Here is a 24,364-nt window from a genome sequence, read left to right on the forward strand (position 1 = left end):
TCCCACTGTCGCCAAAGTGCTTGCTCATAGGGGGTCATATGATTGTTGGGCTTTTCTCTGTATCTATGAAGCGCCTTGAGGCGACTTTTGTTGTGATTTGACGCTATATAAATAAAATTGAAATTGAAATTGTGTTGCACTTTGCAAAAGTCCTTGAGCACTACTTAGACAGCTAGAGACCAGTATTGTTAGAGGAAGACTAACTTTAATGACAATGAACATAACTAATGGAAAGCACTCTTTTGCTGTTCTAATAAGTATTCTTATGAATAATTGATTAAAAATTATTTAAATATCTGAATTTCTTTTCAACTTAAGCTTGAATAGTGAAATGTGTGATTTCTTGTTTTTTTAATACCACAGGTACTTTTATAATGTTAGTAGTTTTTTAAAAAAAAAAAAAATTTGTGGCCATTTATATCAACTGGCTGTTGTTGTTTGTTTTTTAATTGACGTAAATGGCGCCAGAATAACCCCTGGCGGTGTTATGCTGTTCAATGTCAAAAGGCGGCACTTTCAAAGTTAAGGTAGGCGGCTGTGTTTGTATCGGGCCTTTACTGCGCTTGTGTAAAATTAATTATTATAACCCCTTTATGCTTTTAGCGTCACTGATAACAGTAGAAGTTAAACTCACTTGAAAAAATTCTGATAGGCTTACAGCTTCGTAGCTAACTCTTAGCTAACTTCGTTAGAGGACATTGACAGTAGAAGTCAGGCTTAGTTAGCGGTCAAGGAAACACCTATTTTCTAAACTTAGCTAAATCAGCATGAGAAAATTCAGCCGAGACGTGAAACATAATTAAACAAACATTGATATTTCCCTCACAGGTGACAGCTAACTTACCAACATGATGTTCTACACACAACTCTTCACTTCTAAGCGCGGATCACTAGCCAAAATCTGGCTAGCAGCCCACTGGGAAAAGAAGCTAACAAAGGCCCATGTTTTTGAATGCAACCTGGAAACAACTATCAGAGAAATAATTTCACCAAAGGTAAACGTTTTCAAAGCGCATATCCATAACCACATATTATGGGATAACTTAAGCCAGTTATTATAGTTTTATGTTGACATTAGCTTTATGATTTTTCGTTGTGCTTGAGCAATGACAATAAAGGACCATTCTATTCTATTTGAACTGTTTTCATTTCCGTTTAGTTTCAGTCAGTTCCTAAAGTGGATTTGCTTGGTTCATTTCGGTTTTTATGTTATTTTTAGTTTGGGGTTTGTTTGTTTTTTTTGTTTTGTTTTTTGTCTTTTTAATTATTAGAGTATAGGAGGTATTTTCCCATGGGCAAGTAGATAGCACAATATGAACGTGAAACTTTACAGTGAAGGCAGCTGACACACAACACAATCAGACATCCCAGTCTTATTAAACAAATAGTTTTCTTAACAAATTTAACCACAGTGATAAAGACTATTGCTTTCCCTTTTCTGGGTTTATACAGAGCACAGGCAGGGTGGAGATGAGTGTCAGGTGTCTACTTTTTTAAGTTTAAATAAACACACTTTTTTTTAGTCTTTGAGTTAAATAATCATGATTTCATCCCTGAAATAACTAAAACGCTTTTTAATGGCTAGTTTTAGTTAATCTTTTATATTAACTATATAAAGAGTGAGTCTGAGACGTCAGTTTGTGTGTTCTTTGTAGGTGAGAATTGGTTTGCGGACATCTGGTCATCTGCTCCTTGGTGTGGTTCGAATCTACTCCAGAAAAGCAAAGTATCTCCTTGCAGACTGCAGCGATGCCCTGATTAAGATTAAAACAGCTTTTAGGCCAGGTAACCCCGCCTTGTTGAAGTTTGTGTGTGTGCGCGTGTGTGTCTGTGTGTGCGTTAAATAATTTAAATTCTTTCAGAATAACATTGTAAAATATTTTTAATCGGAGCAGCTATTGTTGTACAGTTTATGTGACAGTTCCTCGTAAATAAATAAAGCTAAAACCTGAATTTTAGCAGAACCAAAACTTATTTCACAATCTGATCAGAATCAGAAAGACTTTATTTATCCCCAAGGGGCAATTAAGATACAACAGAGCAGCGTGATGTTGAAGATGAGGACAGGGCATAAACAGGCAATAGGAGTGAGATAATAAATACACAGAATATACAGTATATACACAGTTTTAAAATTAAAGTGACTAAAAGGTAAATAAATAACTGTAAGTGACTAAAAGTGAGTAAAGTGTTGGCAATATAAAAAGAGTGTAGAGTAGTTTATGTTTATGGGTGTGGGAAATGGTCTTACCGGCTGATAATAAGGAAAGGATGGTTTTCAGAAATTGATTAACTGCCATGTAAAAAAAATTTCATTCAGATTTTAATACGATTAATCCAGTCTAACAATCCTACAATTAATCCTGGGTTTATTAAAGTTACAGTGTATGGTACATAAGACTGTGTGTGTTTGTTTTGTTTGTTTTTGAACCAACCATGTAATCATTTATTTTATATTAGCCATTTATTTGTAATGCAGCAAAAAGCTTCAACAAAAATGGCACATTGCAATATTCATGAAAGGAGTATTTATGAAAACATGCTCTATGTGTTAGAATGCATTAGTTTCACTTATATGTATCTAAAGTGGTAACAGACCGTATCCCATTTATGACATAAGTGCTTAACCAACATATTTTAAGAAGGAACGTTTTCAACCCCAAGAACTTGAGCTGATTTGTGGTTTTCTCATGTACACGATCACAGCAAACAGTCTTTCATCAAACCTATGGTGTGAAAACTTAATTTACCTGCATGCTCTTTCTCTCATAATACACCAGGTCAGACAGATCTGCCGGTGGAGGGGCTTGAGGCCACAATAAAAGCGATTACCTTGGTCGAAGATTTCACTACCTTTGATCCCCAGCTTCCAGACCCCAGGCACTGTTTTCCTCACTTCTCCAACACGTCTAACCTGTCATTTATAGAATTGATTTTTATGACATGCTTGTCAATATAAAAGGATATGAATAAAAGGATTGCTCATATAAAATATATAAAAAAATATAAGGCTGATTGTGGACTTACCTATTTTCTAAGTTATAATTCTGTGTTGACTTCCTAAAGTAAGGCTGCCCTGCAATCATACATAATTTAATTACTTGTTATTTATTTAAACCTGGTGAATAAGTATTCTGTTTGTGTCCACACACCAGTGACATAGATGTTGTGGACCACTTTTCACTGAACCAGTGTCGATTGGAGGAAATCACTCTGAAAGAGGACTTTGGAAATAACTTTCTAAACTTTGCAGACATTGGTAAGAGCTGAGTTGTTTTCTTGCTTAAGTTGAGTTGTCATTGTTTTTGTTTCTGTTGAGCCTGATTTCATTCTGTCATAGAATATTATTAATTTCTTCCCTTACTTGTCGTTGATTGTAGGAGATGAGCGCCAAAGTTATCATAATGTATTGATGGATGTGAGCTTCCAGAGCTTGGCTCAACATGGAGATGCATTCGGGGATGAGGACCGAGGATTTGACTTACTCGGTATTCCATCCATCCATTTTCTTCCACTTATCCGGGGCCGGGTCGCGGGGGCAGCAGCCCAAGCAGAGAAGCCCAGACCTCCCTCTCCCCAGCCACCTCCTCCAGCTTATCCGGGGGAACACCAAAGCGTTCCCAGGCCAGCCGAGAGATATAATTTCTCCAGGGTGTCCTGGATCTGCCCCGGGGCCTCCTCCCGGTGGGACATGCCCGGAAAACCTCGCCCAGGGGGCATCCTTGTCAGATGCCTGAACCACCTCAGCTGGCTCCTTTCGATGTGGAGCAGCAGCTGCTCTACTCTGAGCCCCTCCCGGATGGCTGAACTTCTCACCCTATCTCTAAGGGAGAGGCCAGCCACCCTTCGGAGAAAGCCCATTTCCGCCGCTTGTATTCGCAATCTCGTTCTTTCGGTCACTACCACTCGTGACCATAGGTGAGGTTAGGGACGTAGACCGACCGGTAAATTGAGAGCTTCACTTTTACACTCAGCTCTCTCTTCACCACAACAGACCGGTACAGCGTCCGCATCACTGCAGCCGCTGCACCAATCCGTCTGTCGATCTCCCGCTCCCTTCTCCCATCACTCGTGAACAAGACCCCGAGATACTTAAACTCCTCAGATTTGGAGGTGCTGATTACTCGGTAGTCTTACGTGAATTGATGAGGATCAGTTTACAGTCAGTTTTTAGCCAGAAGAACATTTAAAAACAGATCCCTCTCTGGGATACTGACTGACTCTAGTGTTACCTTTACTGTAAAGTTGTGATGCCAGAAAATATTCTTTCAAATATATCAGTATTCAGCAGGCCATTAAAAATTGGTGTTTTGTCACCAAATGCATACAGATCAAAAAAGGAGTATAAACCATTCTTGCAGTAGGTGATTGAGTAAAATGTCACAGGATATGCTATAAACTCAATCAAAGCTCTCCTTTTTCCAGTGGTGTTTGCAATCCTTGTCCTGGTTATAAACGGAAATGTTTGACCTGGATTGCTCACATCTGCTATTAGCTTTGGTGTTTGTGAGAGGAGACGGTCTGTCTGGGCCTTCAGGTCCTTGACAGGACTCATGTTCCTGTATTCTCTCAGGGATCCAACATCTGAACTGGAACACAAAGAATAAATAGCCTTTGAGACACGGCATGGCTCCTATCTGCTTTTTAGTTTTTAATAATGAATGGTTGTATGGTTGCAGATGGTCTCTTTTTTTGCTTTTTCACATATCAGAATTAAAATGGAATTAAAACATATTAACTATATGTTTTATTTTTTCCTCCACTGACTTTGTAGATTTTCTGGCGCAGTCCAGTGATAATGCTGAGGCCACAGAATTCATCCAGGAGAATCCACAAAATGAAAACCTGCCGAGCTCGCCTTTATATGATCAGCAAGGTGATATTTCATTGTGACTGTATTTTACATTAGCTATTTAAATCACATTTTCAATTTAATTTAAACAGCTGCAAGTGATATGCGCTTGATTGTACAGCAGCGCAAGGGAATTGTGTTGTTCATTAAGAGAGTAAAGAGCTGTGTTTGCTCTGAACAGAGCCCATATGTTTGGCAGATGCTAACAGAACGGATTCCATGGAAGTAGAGACCCCGATGGCGAATCAGACCACCCTGCTCGCTAATGAGGAGGCCTTTGCTCTCGAACCTGTGCCCATCACTCGTAAGCACCAAGCATGCCAATCAAAAGCCACTCACATCAGAACAGCTGAAATGCCACTCTTTTTCTCACATAAACTCTTGTATGGTTAACTGTTTTTCTTCAGCAAACTCTGAGAGGAAGAAGGGGAAGAGGAAACGCAAGTTGGTGGTGGATCAGACTAAAGAGCTGAGCAACGAATGCATCAGAAAGCAGCTTTCTGACTTTTCAGATCTGGTCACTCATTTGGACATGGCCCCGCCCACTGTGCAGCTAATGCAGTGGAAAGAGAGCGGAGGTGCAGATAAACTCTTTGCACAGCCGTGTTCCACTGTTTTATCGCTCCAGATAAAGGAGGTGAAACCCTGCTACATTCTCAACAATATTAATCCCACAATAATATCACCACTATTGTCTGTTTTTTCTGGGAGTCACATAAATGATTTTCGCCTTCAAAAACCTTTTCTGGTCCACTTCCAGACAGCTTCCAGCGCTGCTATTTAAGCTGAGCACTCTGCAATTTCACGACAAGCTTTAAACGTATTTACAGAGGAATCATTCATTTGTCTTTTAAACTAATGTAACTTTTGGTAATGATAGTGAATTCGATCGCTAAAACTAGTTTTCAGGTAAAGCCCGAAAGACCAAAAGCATCACGAGTGGGACCGGCAACATGCTTGTTGCTTTAGCTTGTGTTGGGTTTTCTGGTGATTGTCTTCATCTGAAAATCGCTGAGTTATCTGAGGGAGGGCATACGGTGGAAACGCTGTAATGATTACTGCAAATACACGGTTTGATCCAAACGCAAGAGACTTTTGGCTACACTGAAGCAATCATAACTTGTCACTTGCCAAATTTGCTTCCCTGTGAGTTGCTTCACTTGCACAAAATGTAGAATCAGTTAAAGGATTCTCATTTTGACACGCTGCAGGAGATCCAGCATTCATTGCTGATGTATATAGTGCGAGAGGACACAATGAGACTTCCACCAAGTGGTCTCAAAATAGCAGCCGTGCTCGAGGCGTTCTGGAGGTGCATGGGAAGATAATAGATAAGCCAGTTTAAATCAAGTAAAGGCTTTTTGATTTTATGAGGTGATTTTGATTAAACTTTGCATTTTGGCGCATAGACAAAGGTGAATCCCTGCTATTAATGTTATGTCACATTTTACATTTCCAGCTTTTTGCTAGGAGTTTTTTCCAAGTGAAGCGCCGTGGTGTACGTGAGGATGTTGAGGAGATGCGCCACGAAGAGCATAAAGGTATTTTATGTTTGTTTATTCATTTCTATGGTGTTGTTTCTGTTATTACAGTACATGTGTAATATAACAAAGTTAAAGCTGAGAGGCAGAAGGGTAAAAAGACAAAAGAATGGTGGAGAAAGTAGGAAAGATTATAATAAAATGATCTTTCCTCTGAGCTTGTTTCTGCCAGAGGCTTCTTCTTGTTGAAATTGAGTTTTTCCTTCCCACTGCTTTCAAGTGCTTGCTCATAGATTTCTTTTGTTGTTGTTGTTTCTGTATTATTGTAGGGTCTTTACCTTACAGTATAAAGCGCCTTGAGGTGACAGTTGTTGTGATTTGGTGCTATATTGTTTTTAATGTATGTGCTTTGTCCTGCTCCTTAGCTCAGAGGGAACGAAGTGCCCTCACTACAGAAGTCAGTGTCATGGATTTATCAGCTGATCCTGAAAAAACACACAACACTGAGCTGACTGAACACGATCACGTCAACGACAGCCAGCGTGAGAGCTACTCACAGCTCACACAAGTAAGTATTAACATGTTACGTAAAAAAAATATATATATATATTTATTATAGTTCCCCTGCTTTCACTGTTTTTCATTGTCCATAGCTCATAATCTGTGCTCTTTCTACCAGGATGAAAACAGGTCAGAGCTTACTCATCCATCACTTCCATCTGAAGACTCCATATTTGTCCACCCACCTTACTTGGAGCACAGCACGCAGTCAACTTCCCTCCACACTCAGGTGCTTGCAGACACAAACAGTTACAAATAGAAGCAGGGCAGGAAACTGTCCTCTGCCAACCTCTGCTTCTCACCGACCTTAACTGTGGAATGAAAGTGAACTAATAATGGATGATTGTGTGTGAAAATAGCTAATACAGTAGATGAGCTCCAATCTATTAACACTTGACAGATGGCGGGTGTTCATTTCCCACCCTGCCTTGGCGATGTGCCCAGCATCACTGACTGAAATATGGTGCCTTTCTTACCTCCAGTCTATGCTGAATAGCCAGGACTTTGAGGAGAGGAGGATAACCAGGCGAGCACAGAAGCTTCTGAACGCTCTAAAAGTAAGACTCTAAAAATAAATGGTTGGACATTAGAATTAAAGTCGCACCAGCTACTCCATCTTGGATGTAACTGGAATTAAAGTAGATGGGAAGAATGCATGTTCAGGACACAGGAGTGTTGTTTGTCCCATGGGGTCTACTTAATTTCAGTTTGGATGTTACATAAGCTGACTTAACATTAGTACTTGGTTCCTGAAAAACGCATGATCGAGACAAAATTCAGACCTGACTGTTATGGTATAGATATGATAACAACATCCTGATTACTCTGCAAACATTTCAGTGTTGAGTAAATGACAGCTAACAGTCTTGGCTTGACATCTGCGATCCTGCTACTGAGGGTCTAAATAGGGCACATCTGATTGTTCAAAATCAGTCACGTGGAGGTTTTGAGTGTGGCGTCCTCTTTGCGACCAATTTTATCTAGCGAGTGTGAGCAGCCTCCCACAACCACTCGAAACTATGTGAAGAAAACACATTTTTCCCTAGCAACCTTTGGTTGCCAGGAAATCACTAACCAGTTTCCAGGTTTAGGAAAGGGTTTGGGGTTTTTTTGAATACTGGTTCCAAGATGAAAGTTGTCCCAATGTCAATAACATAACCTCACCACCTTCTGGATATCATTGTTGGCCTTAGGGAGATGTTGTATTCAAGAATTGTTTAACGGTATCCTTTTACTAATTAGAATAAAACTGAACAAATCTTCTTGACCTAAAGGAGAGTAGCAAAGTCCAGAAAAAGCTTAGCATACCGGGGTCGTCTCTGTTTCTCTTTCTGAAACTTATTTGAGTTGTTACTATCCAGAAATGTAACTTCACCATGCATTAAAAAGAGAAAATTAACATATACATAAATGTAAAGGGATTAAGTTTTGTTTATACTTACCAAAAAGAAAGGACCTGCTGGTCTGTTGGTTAGCACATCTGATCGCAGCCATTTAGTAACAAAATTAGTTGACAATCAAATTTTACTTAGTAAGTTTATTTTAAATGTGGACACCCTGTACTGTGTTTTTCTGCACCATGCCCTACTTAACCCTGAATATCAGAAACTGTAGTCAGCGTGGACAGGAATTTAACAATGAGAGGGATGGGAGAGGATTAGGGGTGATGTACAGGAAATTAAACTCTTGTCTGTGTGTGTTTGTGTTTGCAGCAGAGCCAGTATGACAGCAAAGACCCCACGTTCAGCCTGCAGGGAATTTGTGAAGGAAGCAGTCGCTGGCAAGCTGCAACCACCTTCTTCTGTTTCCTCGTCCTGAAAAAACAAGAAGTCCTCCGCCTGTGTCAGACCGCTCCCTATGAGGACATCTCCGCCACACCTGGACCCAAATTCTACAATTAGTAAAAAGCAGAAGTCAGTCTTCTAACATGCCAGCTTGGGTTTGTAAATGACGCAGAATCACTGTGTCTGTTTAACTCTGATAAGATTATATTAAAGTTACTGAAATAAGCTTCTGGAATAAATAGTATAAACTGCATTAAATGAACACATATTACTCTGTTTATATGTTTGCTTGTTCTGGGTTTCAGTGAAGGAACACGTTTCCTAAAATGCTTGGCCAGACTGTTTTATCAGGTCTCTGATTTTACATATTCAATTCTCTATATGTTTTAGTCTGCTTTCTGCTTTTTCTGTCGTGTATATTTATTCCAGACACAAGATCTCAGAAGTTATTTCTGTGACCAGTTACACAAAAAAAATGTCACATAGCTCTTTGTTGTTTTATCTGAAATGTTGCTGTTCTTCATTCTTCAAAACTTTCTTTAACAAAGTATTTAACGTGACTCTTTAGCAGGTAGAAATATGTTGTTAAAGTTAATTATTTAAGTAGTGAAAATTTAGACGTTTCTCTATTCGTGCTGTGTCTTGTATTGGCTGAAGCATTGTGGATTGCATTAAAGTAAATGCATATATCAAAGCACAGACTTGTATTTATTTCTGTTCTATGCAAACAAACTTTGCTTTATCTGTGAATTGGAGCATGATTTTCTTTCTGCAAGTCCGTCCATCAGCTGGGTTGTTGAACAGGGAGCTCAGCAGCCTGCTTGTCTTTATTAGAATAAAGGATTCACCTGTCAGAAAACGGAGACATGCGGGTACATCCTGCCGGATGAGGCTTTATGATTCCCTGCTGTCACTTTAAGAAGCAGCGATGCAGCAGACGCAGTCGCCTCATTAATCTGCGGGCTTCATGGCTGCAGGATGGACCCTCATCAGCACCACCAGCATCTTTTCTTCTTGCTGCCACCGGGGACCGTTAATTCAGGCAGAAACCGAGGCTTTTCCGCGATGCACAGCTGCCACCTGCCCAAATGGTACCGCTTCACATGCAGGTTGTTGTCGGTCTTTTGTGTCTGCAGGGAACGTTTGTTTTGAGCTTCAGAGACATGGTGATATACCCTTGTTTAGTAACCGTATCATACGGTTACTCAACATGATCGTATGTAGGACACAGCTGGGGCGAAATGTGCTTGTCAGCGGTTTCGATTAGAAGCGTTGTCTTCGGTAGAAAGTACCTGCTGGGGTGTTGGGTGTCCTATTTAGGGACTCGCTTGCAGTCAGTTGGCCATGCGAAAGTGATGAGACTTCTTTAACTGCTTGTCTAACAGCGTCTTATTTTAGGCGACAGATGTTGAAAATCATGTGATTCAATACCGTAATGATGACTCAAGGACAAAGCGCACCGTCCCCATCTCTCCTTGTGATATTTATCCGGAAACATTCCCGGCATCCCCCACCTCCTGGATCCTCTGCAGAGTGCCTAAATGCTGCTTTGAGTACAGTTTTATGCACCGGCTGTTTGATGCTGCTCGCCTACACAGTGAACACCGAAACTCACACTTACGTAAGATGATTGCGTATTTCTCGCCAGCTCTTAGCACTTGTTGCGCAGACGTAGGAGAGGGAGGTGAGATTTCCCGCCTCGTCGTCCTAGAAATTAAATATAGGGCACAATGAGACTCTTCCGGCTCGCTGGGTGCGCTTTTCATTAGCGGCAGTGTTACAGGTCTGTTGTGTCTGCAGCTGCCTGAATTGCTGGTACATTTTGAGCGTGGATCAGCAGGTTTCCTTAAGCTTTACGCAGAGCTGTGAGACTTCTGAAAACAGATGAGAACATTTTGTCCTCATCTTGGATTTTTTTTTGCTGGTTGGGCTGGACAGAAATGGGCTGTAGCTACCATTAGATCACCTTGATTATACAAGTGATTTATCTGTGAAAAAATATTTTTACCTATGGGATAATTAAATTCAGGGAATGTATATGTATTTAGATTCTTTTTCATTATCAACATGTATCAAACTGCTTAAATTAGTAAATACTTAGCCTGATTTACAATCACAGTTAGGGAAGATGCAGTTATGAAATATCTGATAATAATAAACCGAACAAGTCTAAATTCTGAAAAAGTCAATACGCAATATTTGCTTTCAATCCAATATACACTCACCGGCTACTTTGTTAGGTAACCTGTTCATCTACTCTTGAACTCAGATATCTCATCACCAAACCACAAGCCAGGATCTCGGTGCATTTAGGAATGTAGACATGGCCAAAACAACTTACTGAAGTTTAAACTGAGCATTAGAATGAGGAGGGAAGGCAGATTTAAGTGATTTTAAACTCAAGTTGTTGGTTTCTAAAACTGAGGATCTACTGGGATTTTCCCACATGATCATCTCTATGGTTTACAGAGAATTAATGAAAAAAGAGAAAATATCCAGTGAGCAGGAGATATCTGGGTGGATATTTCTTGTTGATCAGAGGAGAATCAGATCGGAGAAGAATGGCCAGACTGCTTCAAGCTGAGAGGAAGACAACTGTAACTCAAATAACCACTCATTATATTATAATATATACAGAAGAGCAGCTCTGAAAACACAAAATGTTGAACCTTGAAGCAGACAGGTTAGGGCAGCGGAAGACCACAGCAAGTGCCACTCCTGTCAGCCTTTTTGCTTTCTACTCTTTTGTAAAGTGTCCTTGGGTATCTTGAAAATGCTATACACATCAAAGTTCTTCTTCTTCTTCTTCTTATTATTATTAGCCAAGGAGAGGTAACTGAGGCTAGTATTCACACAAACTCACTAAAATCGGATATTAGCAGATTGAAATAATTCTGTCTCGTATTAATGGTTCATGCGCAATGATGTGGGTGATATTTTCTTGGAACACTTACTGTTGCTAACTACATCCATCCCTTTATGACCACAGTGTATTGAGTTTCTGATGGCTACTTGCTGCAGGATAGCACGCCATGTGAAATAATCTCAAACTGGTTTCTTGAACATGGCAGTGAGTTCACTGTACTCAAGTGCCCTGCACATTCATCAGATCTCAGTCCAATAGAACGCCTTTTGGATGTTAGGGTGGAACAGTAGATTCTCATCAGGAATGTCCTGCTAACAAATCTGCAGCAGCTGCATCTCCGAGAAGTGTTTCCAGCACCTTACTGAAAGATGGAAGGAAAGCAAGGAATAAGTCAGTTCTGAGGGCAAAAGGTGGGCCAGCCCAGTATTTCAGTCAGTAGTCAGGTTGTTTTGAGTTTTAATACCACGGCTGACATTAACATTTTAAACCTGCTGTTGTGAAGAAGGGATTCAAACTGATTCAAACCTTCATGTTGGAGAAGACAGGAATGAAATATATTAAATTAAATATAGAGATTAACACAGTTGAAATTACAATAGTACAAACACATGCAGGAACCATCTCTGTTCCACTATTTAAGTATTTGTGAACAGTTGATAACCTCAGTGACTGTTGACTCTGCCAGCCACCAAAAGTGAGGCTTTGTCTCTGTTTTATAGCTTTTTATAGCAGTTAATGTGAAGTTTCATCATGTTTGCCTGCAGCTCTGCAGACAGGGAGGACACAACGTAGAGAGAGGCAGCTGCGCTGATTGTAGACTTACTGTGTCGCCTTTGTGTCAGCAGAGAAAGGAGGCTTTATCTGCTGCTGCCTAGACTATTTATTTTACAAATGTTAGCGTTAGACTTTTGTCACTGCCTTCCAGCCTAGAGCCACATAATGGCCGCACACAAGACACAGTGTTTTAGAAGCAAAACACGCTCCTTGTCAGGTTTTGGGATTCAGTTTTCTTCATGCTGGTTTTACCTGTGATATGTTTGTGTCTGTAACGGTGATTACAGCGCAGCTCTGAGGGCTCCTAGTGTCCCTCTCTAGAGAGAGCCGTGGAGACGTTGGACATTCCTTTGCACATCGATGTCTCTAACTCCGAGTCGAAAGCCCTCCTCAGGTCAGCGCAGGTACTGTTTCTTCTCATTTTTCTCTCTTTTTTTTTTCAGCCAAATGGCAAAAAATATTACGTATTGAGTGTAGCATTAGTTCAAGCTCAGCTGTCACCCCAGCAAATCAGCACCTACCAGCTCAGCAGCTATCTTTCTACACATCAAATTGGCTCATATAGGGCATGCTATTTAAGCTGCTTCAGCCTGCTTACAGTTGCTGCATATCTGCAAGCTGCTTTGCGACCCACTTCCACCCCAGCTCTTTCTTGAATGTGCGTCTCGACTCTGTCTTGTATCTGTTGCCATTGATGTTTGCTTTTTTAAATTTTCTCCAGTTATAAATTTTTGCACATCGAAATAAAAATCCTCTTACGATTATAGTTGTGCTGATTGAAATCTGATTTTTGTCATTATTAATAATAATATTATTAAGTAATAATTTGATCTCCCAACAAGGCGCTCGGTGGGAACTAGTGGCGGCAGCGGGCGATATTCCCACAGCGACACATCAAGTACTCACACCTACCCTGGTCGAGTTAGGCCACCAGAGGGCAGTCCTACAGCCCGGACTTATCCCAGTACCCCCAGGTAACATGCAACTTACACTCCTGTAGTCTAACAGTCGGAAAATAAGACACCAAAATGTTACTAAAATTACCCCAGATCTTTTTATACTCAGTCATCTTCTCATAAAACATTCAAGTTCAATGGACTGCACACGGAATTGCCCAAAGCCATGGATGTAACTGACTGTCTGAATGTGTTAGTCTTGTGTCGGACTGGCACGCTCTTACAGGGGATTTGCCAGCTGAGACTTCAGGACCCCTCGGCTTCTGCAACAACTGTTGAACTGAATTACCAGTGCTGACACAATGTCAGCAAAAACTGGCTGATATTAATCTAGAGTAAGGGTTTATTGGAAGGTTGTTGGATTGGTTTGTGTTTTATTTTATATCACCAGATTTCTGTTTAATGCTACTATACTTTACTACTCACTGTCAGTCAGCTATCAATTTATACTCATCATATGTGATTAATCCAACCTTTTTCATTCACGTGTGATTCAGACGTCAGGTGAAGCACACAGCTTGCAGCGACAACCATGGGATCAGGCCCCCGACCCCAGAGCAGTACCTTACACCCCTTCAACAGAAGGAGGTGTGTATACGACACCTGCGAGCCAGACTGAGGGAAAATGTGGAAAGGCTACAGCACAGGTTAGTCTTTTTCTCTATACGCCTACTTTCCTTGTTGTGGTTGCAGTTGTTGTTGTATGAATGCTATTTCATTTTCTGCACTTCCCTAGTGCTTCCCTACACTGTGTCTGTGTATGAGTGACTCTGCAAAAATAACTGCTATTCAAAAATCTTTACTTCCTCATCAGGGACTGTGAAATAGATGAGTTAAGGGCACAGCTGTACAGGATGCAGGAAGACTGGATAGAAGAGGAATGCCACCGTGTCGAGGCCCAGTTAGCCCTAAAAGAGGCCCGCAAGGAGATCCAGCATCTCCAGGAGGTGGTTGAGTCGGTAAGGTCCAACCTGGGTGTACGGCAACAAGACTCCCATGACCACAAGCCATTCTCAGGGTTGCAGGGAGGTCGGCCAGGTGGGAAGTCTCGCTCCTGTGGATGTTCCCCAGCCAGCACTTTAACCCGCAGCGCCGCCCACTCCAGACTGAGCAGCGAGGCTCTGCAGCTGGAGCGCGGCTCAAGTGCTCCCGAGCCAAGCGGAGCATCGCAAACAGCAGGACAAACTCACCTGCTCCTGGAGGCGGCCCTGCTGTCAGAGCAGCTGCCGGCACAGAGCCACATCCGAGGCCCCCCAGCTGTGCCACGCTCTTCCACCTATGAAAGGTTGTGCAGCGGTGGGGCTGTGTTGCCAATCTCACACTCCTGCCACACTCTCAGTAGCAGCTGCAGGTGCAGTGGACACACCTACCTCCCCCACCATCACTTGTTTCTGCACTTACCTCAGGAGGAGGCCCCAGTTACAGCTGCTGCAGTCCCGGTTACGGCTGCTGCAGTCCCGGTTACGGCTGCTGCAGTCTCTGCTACTGAGTCTAACCCCATTCCTGTTCCTGCAGCAGAGAAGAAACCAGAGGTCCGCTCCCAGGCCTGCAGCCCCACCATGACCTGGCTTTGTGAAGAAAGCAGTGCAGAAGGCCCAAGTGTAATTTCTTTAGTCTCAGCAGACATAACCCCATCAGAACAACAACGATTTCCATCATCTTTACCTCCTCTAGCCCTTCCTCAGTATATTTACAATGCAGAGCCATCAGAACCGGACAAACCAGCGGGACCTCAGACCTGCCAGCCCCACCCTATAGCTCCACTACCAGTTAAGCAGGAAGCTACAGTAGTGGAGATAGAAGAAGACAATAAGGATGAAAATGGAGGAGCTGGTGAAGAAGGTCATTCCGCTCAGCGGTGCCACTGGAGCCGGTACTTCCTAGTAGATCTCTTGGCTTTGGCAGTGCCGGTGGTTCCAACCATGGCATGGCTATGCCGAGGAGCACCACAGGAGGTCATGCCGGTGTACCACATCGGGTCCTTGCTGAGAGGTTGCTGTGCTGTGGCTCTCCATTCACTTCGACGTCAGGGTGCAGGCAGGGGCCGCAGACCCGCCAGCATGAACGGAACAACATCAATCTGAAACTTTCAGCCACGTTTGGCATTAAGAAAAGACTCCAAACCTCTCCAGGCACAACACTGACTTTACTTTATAACATTTCAGTCTCAACCTCGCATTGGATATCAAAACTTATAAGATTTTTAGAGTCTGTGATCATGCTTTGCCTTAGAGAACAAAAGATTAGTTGTACATCAAATACTTTCCTTACTGATATAGTCTGTATTTACTGCTACTGCCTGCACTTTAAGTGGTTTTCTCTTTATTGCGGTTTGCATGTAACCCACAGTTTGTTTGGACTCTTGCTTGCATTAAAAAGCCCCTTCAGTATGAGATGCCTTCAGAGCAACAATGTACACATTATGAAAATAAGAGAAATAGTGTGTGACTGAATGCTTCTCTAATTTCTTCATCACATTTTCTAAATTGTTCACAGAGAATGTGAGAGTCACAGTCATGAAATTCCTTTGGCATCACTGATGCCTCACCAAAGCAGAAAAGTACGTTAGAGTCAGCTCTTTTGTGACGTGTTCAGAAGCAGTTAATAAACAGAGCACACAGGGTGTGGGTGCAAAAGAGAGGAAAAGCATTCGTTTTTGTATCACAAACAAGGAAAAAAGGTTTTGGACTTTCTGAGAAGCAAAGATGTGAACTGACTCTAGTGAGAGTGAAACAGACAGATGGATGATTTTTTTAAATTCCTACAACATAAGGAAAACTGTATAGACTCCATTTCAATCCTGCTGGGACACATGAATAAGGAAGAGCATCCGTGACCAAGGATAGAGAAGCAGAAATCTGCAGCTTAATACAAGGTTATTTTACATAATGGAGATAATGTAAAGGTCTAAATTGTGAAAAATACTTTTATAAGGACAACATTTATTACATTTTGGATCTTAAAGATAACTAGCGTAGTGTGTGTGCGCGTGTGTGTGTGAAAGAGAGTGAGTCTGATTTGCTCCATCCTTTAACGCACACTCAGATCATTTATCTACATTGTATCTTAAGGAGATAAAGAGGGAAAGTTGGAGATTTAGTCACCGGTGATCCACACAGATGAATGGCGTGAGTCGCGAGAGCACTTTAGTGAATTTGTAAAGAGATAACAGTTTGATACAGGTATATATTTTCTGATTTTACATGAAGAAAAAAAAAAAGAAAAGATGTCTGCACAGCTGCTAGAAAGAATTAACATAATTATTTTTGGCATCAACTGTGGCTTCTTTCACTGTACTGCAGTCAAGCCTAATGCAGTGTATCAGTGTTTGAGCATTAATATTATAATGTATCTATTTCAAGTGGCCCTTTGATGTGACTCAATTGTAATCACAAACTATGACGTGCTGTAAATGTAGTTACCGATTTCAGCCTTATTATGCAAAAAGAACAAAGGTTTGGCTTTCAGGGATCCTTCCAGTGAGGTTTTTGAGAAGTTTAATCAGAGGTTCAGCGTGAGGAAGAAGCAGACGATTTTACTGTATAATAAAGTCTGTTGGAGCAGCGCACAATGTTGTCTTCAAATTTCACGCTATTCGTTTTTGTTTGACTTTTGTTCCGAAGCAACAGTATTTCCTTTATGTATTTGTATTTGCTCAGTGTCACTTCAGTCATTAGAAACAGCCAAATATTGCAAAAAATACTGTTTCCTTTGTTCTTGGAAATAAAACATGCTTCTGTTTTCTATTTTCTTTTGTTAGTGAGACATAATAATATGAATTATTAAGGCGAGACATTACAGGCAGAAACACTTTTTGCTCCATTGCATTATCTATGCAAATGAATGCATATTAGATAATACATCAGCTCATCTGCATATTTAAATATAAAATTTCGGGAAATGTGCAATGCCAAACCTTTTTTATGTCAATAATTATTAGGGGAACTTTCATAGTAACTTACCTCTTAAGGTTTTACAAGAACATTTTTACAATGTATATCTTTAAAGGTTGCTTTGATTTTTTTTCTCACATATTCTGAGCCTGATGCATTCACCTAACAGGTGAAAAAAATCCCCAATCAGTCCTGGGAGGACACAGAAATCCCTTTGTAGTTGCAGCATTAAAGGGCACCCGGCATAAAAACTGCCAAACCAAACGTGGAGCTACCTGCTGTGGCGACCCCTTGTGAATAAGGGAACAACCCAAAGTAGCTTCTGTATTCTGAGCCTAGAAATCTCCATTTAAGTAGCACTTACATTCTTTAAAATCCCCAGCTCGATTCTGTGTTATATTATTGAAGTTTCTAAAGATTTATAAATATATCAATCTGATTCCTGAAAACATGGTGAAAAGGTCATTTTTTCTGTCTGGAGAAACAAGAAAATATATCAAAAATATGCTGTGTAAAGAATCTTTTGATTAATTTGTCAATAAAATGAAACAAGAATATTCCAACAACCACAAAAACAATGGAAACAAAAAAAATTGATGCCACATTAGAAAGAGAATGAAACTAACTCAAAGTTTGGAATACAGAAAAAACAATAATTTTATTTTTTTAAGACCATTACAAAAACCAACAAACACAAATATAGCTCTGTAAAAAGCAGCCATCAAAAACTGAGCTTTGTCCAATTTTTGCTCAAAAAAAAAAAAAAAGAAAAAAAAAAGTGAATATTTTAATAAAACTAAGACTTAGAAAGTATTACACTCAATATTCCTTACTTAAGATTAATTGGGGGAAATAACACGGTGGTATTTTATACCCTGTTCACCTGTAGAGTCTCACCTTATTCATGCATCAGTGCAAAGCCCCAGTAACAGGCCTAGAAGCCAGTTGACAAATTAAAGAATCCTGCAGCATCCATTGAAAAGCTGAATTTAACATTTTTATACCCTACGTGGTTGCATCAGAGAATGCACATTTTCCCTAACAACTGCTGGTTGCCAGGGTCACTGGGCCTGTTTGACTGTGGCTTAAAATGACAAAAAAAGGGCTATGAAGTGACACAGAATAACTCTGAGGAGAAATAAACATCATTTTACTTAAAAATCACTCTTTAATGTATTCGAATAAGCCATTCCTAGAGGAAAATTTTTCCCCTTTAGCTGCGGATATTAAAGCAAGCAGGTATATTTGGCTCATAAATTAAGACCATCTTCCAGGTCCTCTAACGCTCTTCAGGAAAACGTTTGATTTTTGATCCCCTGATTATGACATGCTCTGGGCATTTTTGTATTTTAGAGTACATAACAAAAGTAATTCATAAAAATATTGTGTCAAACAATTTATTCTTATTTTGAATCAAGACAATTCATTACCCGCAATCAATACGATTTTATTGTAAAGGCCACAAAGCCACAGGAATGAGACTCATTCAGTATTTATGACACTTAAAACATGGTCCTGGTGGCAGACGCATTTAGTCAGTCAAACAGCGGCAATAAAGTCAATTTGAAGTCAAAAAAAATAATATGACCATAAAAATACAAAGCAGTATATGACAAAATACATGTGATAAGATGGCCTATGACTTATTACTGTCTGGAATCTAAAGTATAAGGGATAACATTTTAAAGCAAGTGACAAAACAGAACTTGTATATAAATGTAAAGGAGAGTGAAATAGTGTAACAACAGACATAGGTCCTATGCAGGAATCAAGAGCAGGAATCATCTGTTAACCTTTTTCCTCCATGTTCCCGAGATAGGAGTCAACCTGCAGTGAGGGGGAAGAGGAAAAAAAAAAGCTCAGAGCTGTGATTAAGGAGAGGAAGAGTGGATTACTGACACTAAAGCTTGTTATATCCATACTATTTAATCTCTGGACATAAGCAATAAAAGATAACTGTATAGTCACTGTAAGCATGTGGGGAGCGATAGTAATGTGTTTCCCTAATTGCGCCGGGTGTTACAAATCTAATCATGTTGAATATTCACATTATTAAACACGTCTCACCCTGAAAATCTGAGTGGAATTAAAGTTGAGTGCACAAGTTTCAGGCCTCCAGACCAATCAGCTCCACATCAAAGGTGAGAGTGGCATTTGGTGGGATGATCCCTGGGTGACCTTTGCTGCCGTAGGCGTAGTCTGGTGAGCAAATAAGCTTTGCCCGCTGACCCACACTCATCTGTGGAGAAGATGGAAATCAAACACTACTGCTGCAATCGAACTAAGTAATAGATTTATTTAAAGGCCTCTTAATAGTACAGGCTCTGTTTATCTTAAACTAATGCAGTTAAATGCAACGGCAATCCAATAAACTCGTCTTCATAATGTTAGTCTGTGGTGATGCTGAACTGCGTTTTTCAAAGGCATTATTAGTAAGGATGGGCAAGCGCGCGGGAAGAAACAAAACTGAATTATGTAACCATGTGTGCCTGGAGTTAATTCTTTCAGATTTAACAGCAGCTGGGAGGATGTTGTGCTTTACTACTGCCAGAAGGTGGCAGTAACGAGCCGTTTTCCAACCACCATTGAAAAACAAAATTAGACAAAGAACACTTATGGGAGCGACATTTAAGACGCTGAGAGTAGATGGCGCACAAACAGGAGTAACCTGCAAATCCACAGATTAGCAAAGCTTTAAATAAGCCATGTTTAGCCCTTCTTTGAGTAAGGAAATGAAAACAAGGCTCAGCGTTAGCTTGGCCAGGGAAAGCTAGCATGTCACAATCATAAGAGAGCAGTTTAATGGTAGTGTGCAGTGATCATGTTTCCTCTTATTTTCTGTCAGATATGTACAGTTACAGCGGTGGATAATGTTTATTATGAGGTCAGCGCACAAACAAACAATGTGAGGCAAAAGCTCCGGCACAGTATAATCACAGTAGCATGTTTAAATAAATAAATAAATAATTTAATTAATTAAATTACAAAGATCTATTTCACTTCATGTTTCTGAGATGATTGCACCTCACATTATGAAAATCACTGCTTTAAAGTGAGAGGACATAAAACAGCTTGTTTCAGATGGAGGATGAAATGAGTGGCTGCACCAAGGGTCAGTATATGATAAACAAGGGTTATCTTGAATGGAGAATCTGCAGTAACAGAGTTAACAGAGATAATTTTTATATGATATAAAATTTGTCATATACCTATATCATTGCTATAGTAACACCATGCGTTTATGGGCATGTCTGGGAGTAGGGATGGGTACCAGTATCCGGTGCCATGATGGCACTGGTTGTGACATAAACGGTAGTAACCAGACCGAAAAGCAGTGCACATTTCGGTGCTTTATTTCGGTGCTTTTTTTTCCTGAGATGTCATACACTTTGAATTCTAGCCAATAATTTTACGTTTCCGAGGATAGTAGGCGGGTCCAGGTACGTACGTTCTTTTAGAGCAGAGCTACAGATTAAAAATGCCCAAGGCGAAGCGGTCAAAAGTCTGGCTGTACTTCACAGCAAACTATGCAAACTCAGCAGCCTGCAGCAAGTGCTTTAAGCTGATACTGTGATACTGTGAAAGGAGGTAACACCTCAAACCCGATGAAACACCTGGCGACGCATAGCGTTGTTTTTTTTAAAGCCGAAAAATGCGCCGTATTTGATAGCTTGCTGTGAGACCTCACACCGAGCACATCTACTGCGGGTGGGTTGCCTGTTATCGGACCCGGAGTTAGCAACATCCCCCAAAAACCCGAAGAGTAGAGTCCTGGCCCCTAGCCCTGTCAGTGTAGCAGAAATGATGACGGATGATGATGGCAGCAGCAGCCGTTCTTCTCTGCGTCAGTAGCTTAATGTTGTTCGTGTGTAATTTACGTTGAGTAGGCTAACCACGTTATTACATTAATGCATGTAAGGTGAACTAGCAAACACCGTTGTAGTTACATGCAGCTGTCTTCTTGTTTGATGGCAGATACTCCCTTCACCCTGGCCAAAAAGGCTAAAATGACCAAAGAAAAAGTGGAAAACAGTTAAACATGAGAGGTTTTTGGACAAAGTTTGTGTTTTTTCCATTGTTTAAGCACTGCTTCCAGCCAAGAGTGATACCATATATGCCCTATAGCTGCAGAAAAGGCTAACATTGTTATCTTTTTTAAAAAAAAAAACAAAAAAACAGCTGAACATGAGAGGTTTTTGGACCAATTTTGTGTTCTCCATTCTTTAAGCACCGGTTTGAGCACCGTTTAAGCACCGGCACCGTTTCAAAAGTATCGGTTTGGCACCGGTATCGGATAAAACCTAAACGATAAGCATCCCTATCTGGGAGCGACAGCCATGGGTCATCCTCCAATAACGATTTAGCACCTAAAAACTTTAATAACCTCCAACAGAACACAGTGTTTTACAAAATATGCAAGAAATAACACCTCCCACCCACTCCATGACATGTTGGTCAGTCACAGGAGCTCGTTCAGTGAGAGACTGAGATTACCGAAAAGCACCACTGAACGACACAGGAAATCATTCCTGCCTGTGGCCATCTCCCTGTACAACGCATCCACTTAACACACTGTTTGCTGCTACAACTACACATGTTTCTTTTCCAAATATTTATTTATAAGTGACTTATGTATGTATGTATGTATATATATGTATATATTGTACTATTCTTAGTTAGCGTATTGTCTGTCTTGTCTTAATGTTGGTTTAAAATGGAGCACTGTAACAAAAAATAATTTCCCCCAGGGATCAATAAAGTATTCTGATTCTGATTCTGAAAACTATTCATGCTGCGGGTGAAAACAACAAACTTGTTTCACCACTTGTGGCAAAAACAGACAACCAAGTGCAACCAGGCTACAAAGAAGCAGATACTAACATCTCATGATGTGCAACCCAAATGTCCACAGATCACTTCAACAAGCATCGCTGGCTAGCCTCACACCACATGACTGGAAGCACAAGCAGTGGATAGAAATTACTGACATGGTTACGTGGTGGAAAACCAGGACTTTAAGCAGAAGGATAAAAAGCTTGACCAAAGACACAACATCCGGTGCAGCTTCAGAGCAGTTATGAGACTGAGTTAATTCAGTTATTGTTAAACTAAAATACTGAGCAGTTCTTTTATACTTTTACTTAAATTTTCTAGGGAAGAACAAGTGCCTAGGCTACTTTTGTGCTTGCATTTGATTTATGCTGTGTCACTGGACATAATGCTGCTGCTGCTGGCAACTTGTTTCAGTACATTCACACTTGAAATTAGGAAGTGTGCCATCAACGACAGTAACTTACTAGAGAAGAAACATAGAAAATTCACTTCATTTACTTTCACTTATAAAAACTGCTGCCTGCAAGCATCACTGAAACATTTTTCCAGCATCGCAGTTCTTGTTATTGCAATTTTTTGTGAAAAACTGTAAAATATAAATCATTTCTAACAGTAATAATTGCAAAATTACACTGGGTTAATGGTGGCAAAGTATCATAACAGCGTGTTAACAGCTGGAACAGGCTCTGTGCCACTTAAAGCAACAGGAAAGGCAGATAGAGGATGAAGAAAAGAGAGCAGAGATGCTCCAGCATCACTTGAAACCACTAAAAGAGCTGTGAGTGCTATTTGGATGCATTTAGTTCTAATAAAAGAGGCTAAAAAAGGCCCACTTATGCAAAAATAATACCATCAATCTGGAGTAACACAAATTTATTTCCATACTCGTCACTACTGACAGATGTTACAGCTGAGATTGGGCTAAATACCTCCCAATATAAGCAACGCAGTTAAACGTAACTATAAAAGCATTTCATGCCCCCCAAGAGAGAAAGATCACAATCGTTACTTTTAGCCGTTGTAAGGAAAACATAGCTAGTTAAGTAATACCTGCATAAAGGTATTCATTGCGAAAATCTTGCTCACCTGGGCTACTCCTTCTTCCCATCCCCGAATCACCTCCTGGTGTCCGATCTTAAATTTGAACGGCTTGCCCCGGGACCTCGAAGAGTCAAACACTTTACCGTCTGCCAGTGTGCCTGGAGATGAAATAAGAGTCCGAAGGCTGGTTAGACATGTCTGAATATCTAACTCGACACAGAGCTCGGCTTGTTGATAACTAATCCCACTTTTCTGCACCCTTCTCCAACATGAGCTAACTGTTTAGCCGTGATGCTAGCGTTAGCATAACGGGTTCCCGGATAGTTTACGTTAGGAGGCTTCAGCTCAACGAACTTAACTACTCTTCGTTCCCTCAATTAAAGACAATTCTGGCCGGTTTAAAAGACCGGGGGTATAATAAAAGTATGCGAGCATCAGAATAGCTGATGATAGCCCAACAGTCAAAATAGTCAGTCTGTTAACAGAAGCTAGCTACAATGCTAACCAGCAGAAGAAGCAATGGACACTCGGGTATTGTTAGATGAAACTAACTTGGCTCACAATTCACCCAATCAGACACCTTTCACCCAGGTAGGGGCTAGAGGAAACATTCAAAACGTTAAAGAGCATCCAAATCTCGGAGCTCCAGCCTCCGCACTCACCAACATAGTGCACCACGACGCGCTGCCCCTTCTTCGGAAAAGTCTGCCCTGGAAACAGGAAAACAGAGAGAAAAGTGGCAGAATAATGAAGCGAACACTCTCGGGATAAAAACAATATTAGGCTGTTTAACAAGTCACATAATTCTCACCGTCACCCGGAGTTATAGTCTGAATTTCTACTCCCATTTTCGCTCCGCTGTATCCTTCTTCTGGACCACCCTACAATGCGAGCGGAAGCTGGAGACATGGGCGGCCTCCTGACGAGCGAGTGGGCACGGATGGAGGAAAAATCCACCAATGAAGCAATAAGCAATATTATAACAATTTTATAAGAATATCCTACTTGGAAACAAGGCCCAAGTAAGCGTTTTACGTTTTACGATTGCGTGTGTACTAAGACGAGCATTTAAGCATTTAAGCATTTATATATGGATGATTGGTCATCATCCATATATATATATATATATATATATATATATATATATATATATATATATATATATATATATATATATATATATATATATATGTGTATGTTGGGGGGTTTTTTTTGGGGGGGGGGGGGGGGGGGCTCTGCATGATTTAAGTTTTAAGGTCTTACCCCCGGGACATATCCCAATTAGGAAAGGTCTCATTTGAGATGACCATGCGGGATTTGGAT

The 24,364-nt window shown here is 40.7% G+C and overlaps 3 protein-coding genes across 4 annotated transcripts; 2 read left to right on the forward strand and 1 right to left on the reverse strand.

Moving 5' to 3' along the window:
* The first annotated feature begins 441 nt into the window (after window positions 1-441).
* On the forward strand, window positions 442-9,375 carry rad21l1 (RAD21 cohesin complex component like 1). Its single transcript, XM_085444415.1, has 14 exons — window positions 442-527; window positions 829-995; window positions 1,656-1,785; window positions 2,781-2,880; window positions 3,156-3,259; window positions 3,381-3,488; window positions 4,775-4,876; window positions 5,034-5,156; window positions 5,260-5,489; window positions 6,312-6,393; window positions 6,759-6,901; window positions 7,013-7,123; window positions 7,377-7,451; window positions 8,607-9,375. The coding sequence occupies exons 2-14, from the start codon at window positions 849-851 to the stop codon at window positions 8,793-8,795; spliced, it is 1,644 nt and encodes a 547-aa protein (XP_085300541.1). The 5' UTR covers window positions 442-527; window positions 829-848; the 3' UTR covers window positions 8,796-9,375.
* Window positions 9,376-9,479: 104 nt separating this feature from the next.
* On the forward strand, window positions 9,480-18,452 carry snpha (syntaphilin a). 2 transcript variants are annotated; one of them, XM_085444413.1, is made up of 4 exons: window positions 9,480-9,769; window positions 13,161-13,292; window positions 13,772-13,921; window positions 14,089-18,452. In XM_085444413.1, exons 1-4 carry the CDS (start codon window positions 9,657-9,659, stop codon window positions 15,356-15,358), a joined length of 1,665 nt encoding a protein of 554 aa, XP_085300539.1. In that variant the 5' UTR covers window positions 9,480-9,656; the 3' UTR covers window positions 15,359-18,452. The 2 variants fall into 2 exon arrangements, with proteins under 2 accessions (XP_085300539.1, XP_085300540.1); XM_085444414.1 differs by lacking the exon at window positions 9,480-9,769 and adding an exon at window positions 9,788-12,722.
* Window positions 18,453-18,548: 96 nt separating this feature from the next.
* On the reverse strand, window positions 18,549-23,988 carry fkbp1aa (FKBP prolyl isomerase 1Aa). The gene is made up of 5 exons (XM_085444416.1): window positions 23,853-23,988; window positions 23,704-23,751; window positions 23,087-23,199; window positions 19,235-19,406; window positions 18,549-18,994 (listed from the first exon to the last, which is right to left on the reverse strand). The coding sequence occupies exons 1-4, from the start codon at window positions 23,887-23,889 to the stop codon at window positions 19,275-19,277; spliced, it is 330 nt and encodes a 109-aa protein (XP_085300542.1). The 5' UTR covers window positions 23,890-23,988; the 3' UTR covers window positions 18,549-18,994; window positions 19,235-19,274.
* Between the last annotated feature and the right edge of the window lie 376 nt (window positions 23,989-24,364).

Source organism: Copadichromis virginalis, linkage group LG20 (genome assembly GCF_057382275.1).
Source record: "Copadichromis virginalis isolate Kocher_CV1m ecotype Utaka linkage group LG20, C_Virginalis_male_GT1.1, whole genome shotgun sequence".
NCBI classification, from domain to species: Eukaryota; Metazoa; Chordata; class Actinopteri; order Cichliformes; family Cichlidae; genus Copadichromis; species Copadichromis virginalis.

Coding starts and splice junctions, on each gene's coding strand:
- rad21l1 (XM_085444415.1), top strand. CDS start 849: ATGATGTTCTACACACAACTCTTCACTTCTAAGCGCGGATCACTAGCC. Junction 3,260..3,380: donor TCTAAACTTTGCAGACATTG/GTAAGAGCTGAG, acceptor CGTTGATTGTAG/GAGATGAGCGCCAAAGTTAT. Junction 5,157..5,259: donor CGAACCTGTGCCCATCACTC/GTAAGCACCAAG, acceptor GTTTTTCTTCAG/CAAACTCTGAGAGGAAGAAG.
- snpha (XM_085444413.1), top strand. CDS start 9,657: ATGGACCCTCATCAGCACCACCAGCATCTTTTCTTCTTGCTGCCACCG. Junction 9,770..13,160: donor AGCTGCCACCTGCCCAAATG/GTACCGCTTCAC, acceptor TCTCCCAACAAG/GCGCTCGGTGGGAACTAGTG. Junction 13,293..13,771: donor ACTTATCCCAGTACCCCCAG/GTAACATGCAAC, acceptor CGTGTGATTCAG/ACGTCAGGTGAAGCACACAG.
- fkbp1aa (XM_085444416.1), bottom strand. CDS start 23,889: ATGGGAGTAGAAATTCAGACTATAACTCCGGGTGACG. Junction 23,752..23,852: donor GACTATAACTCCGGGTGACG/GTGAGAATTATG, acceptor TCCTGTTTCCAG/GGCAGACTTTTCCGAAGAAG. Junction 23,200..23,703: donor CGTCGTGGTGCACTATGTTG/GTGAGTGCGGAG, acceptor TTTCATCTCCAG/GCACACTGGCAGACGGTAAA.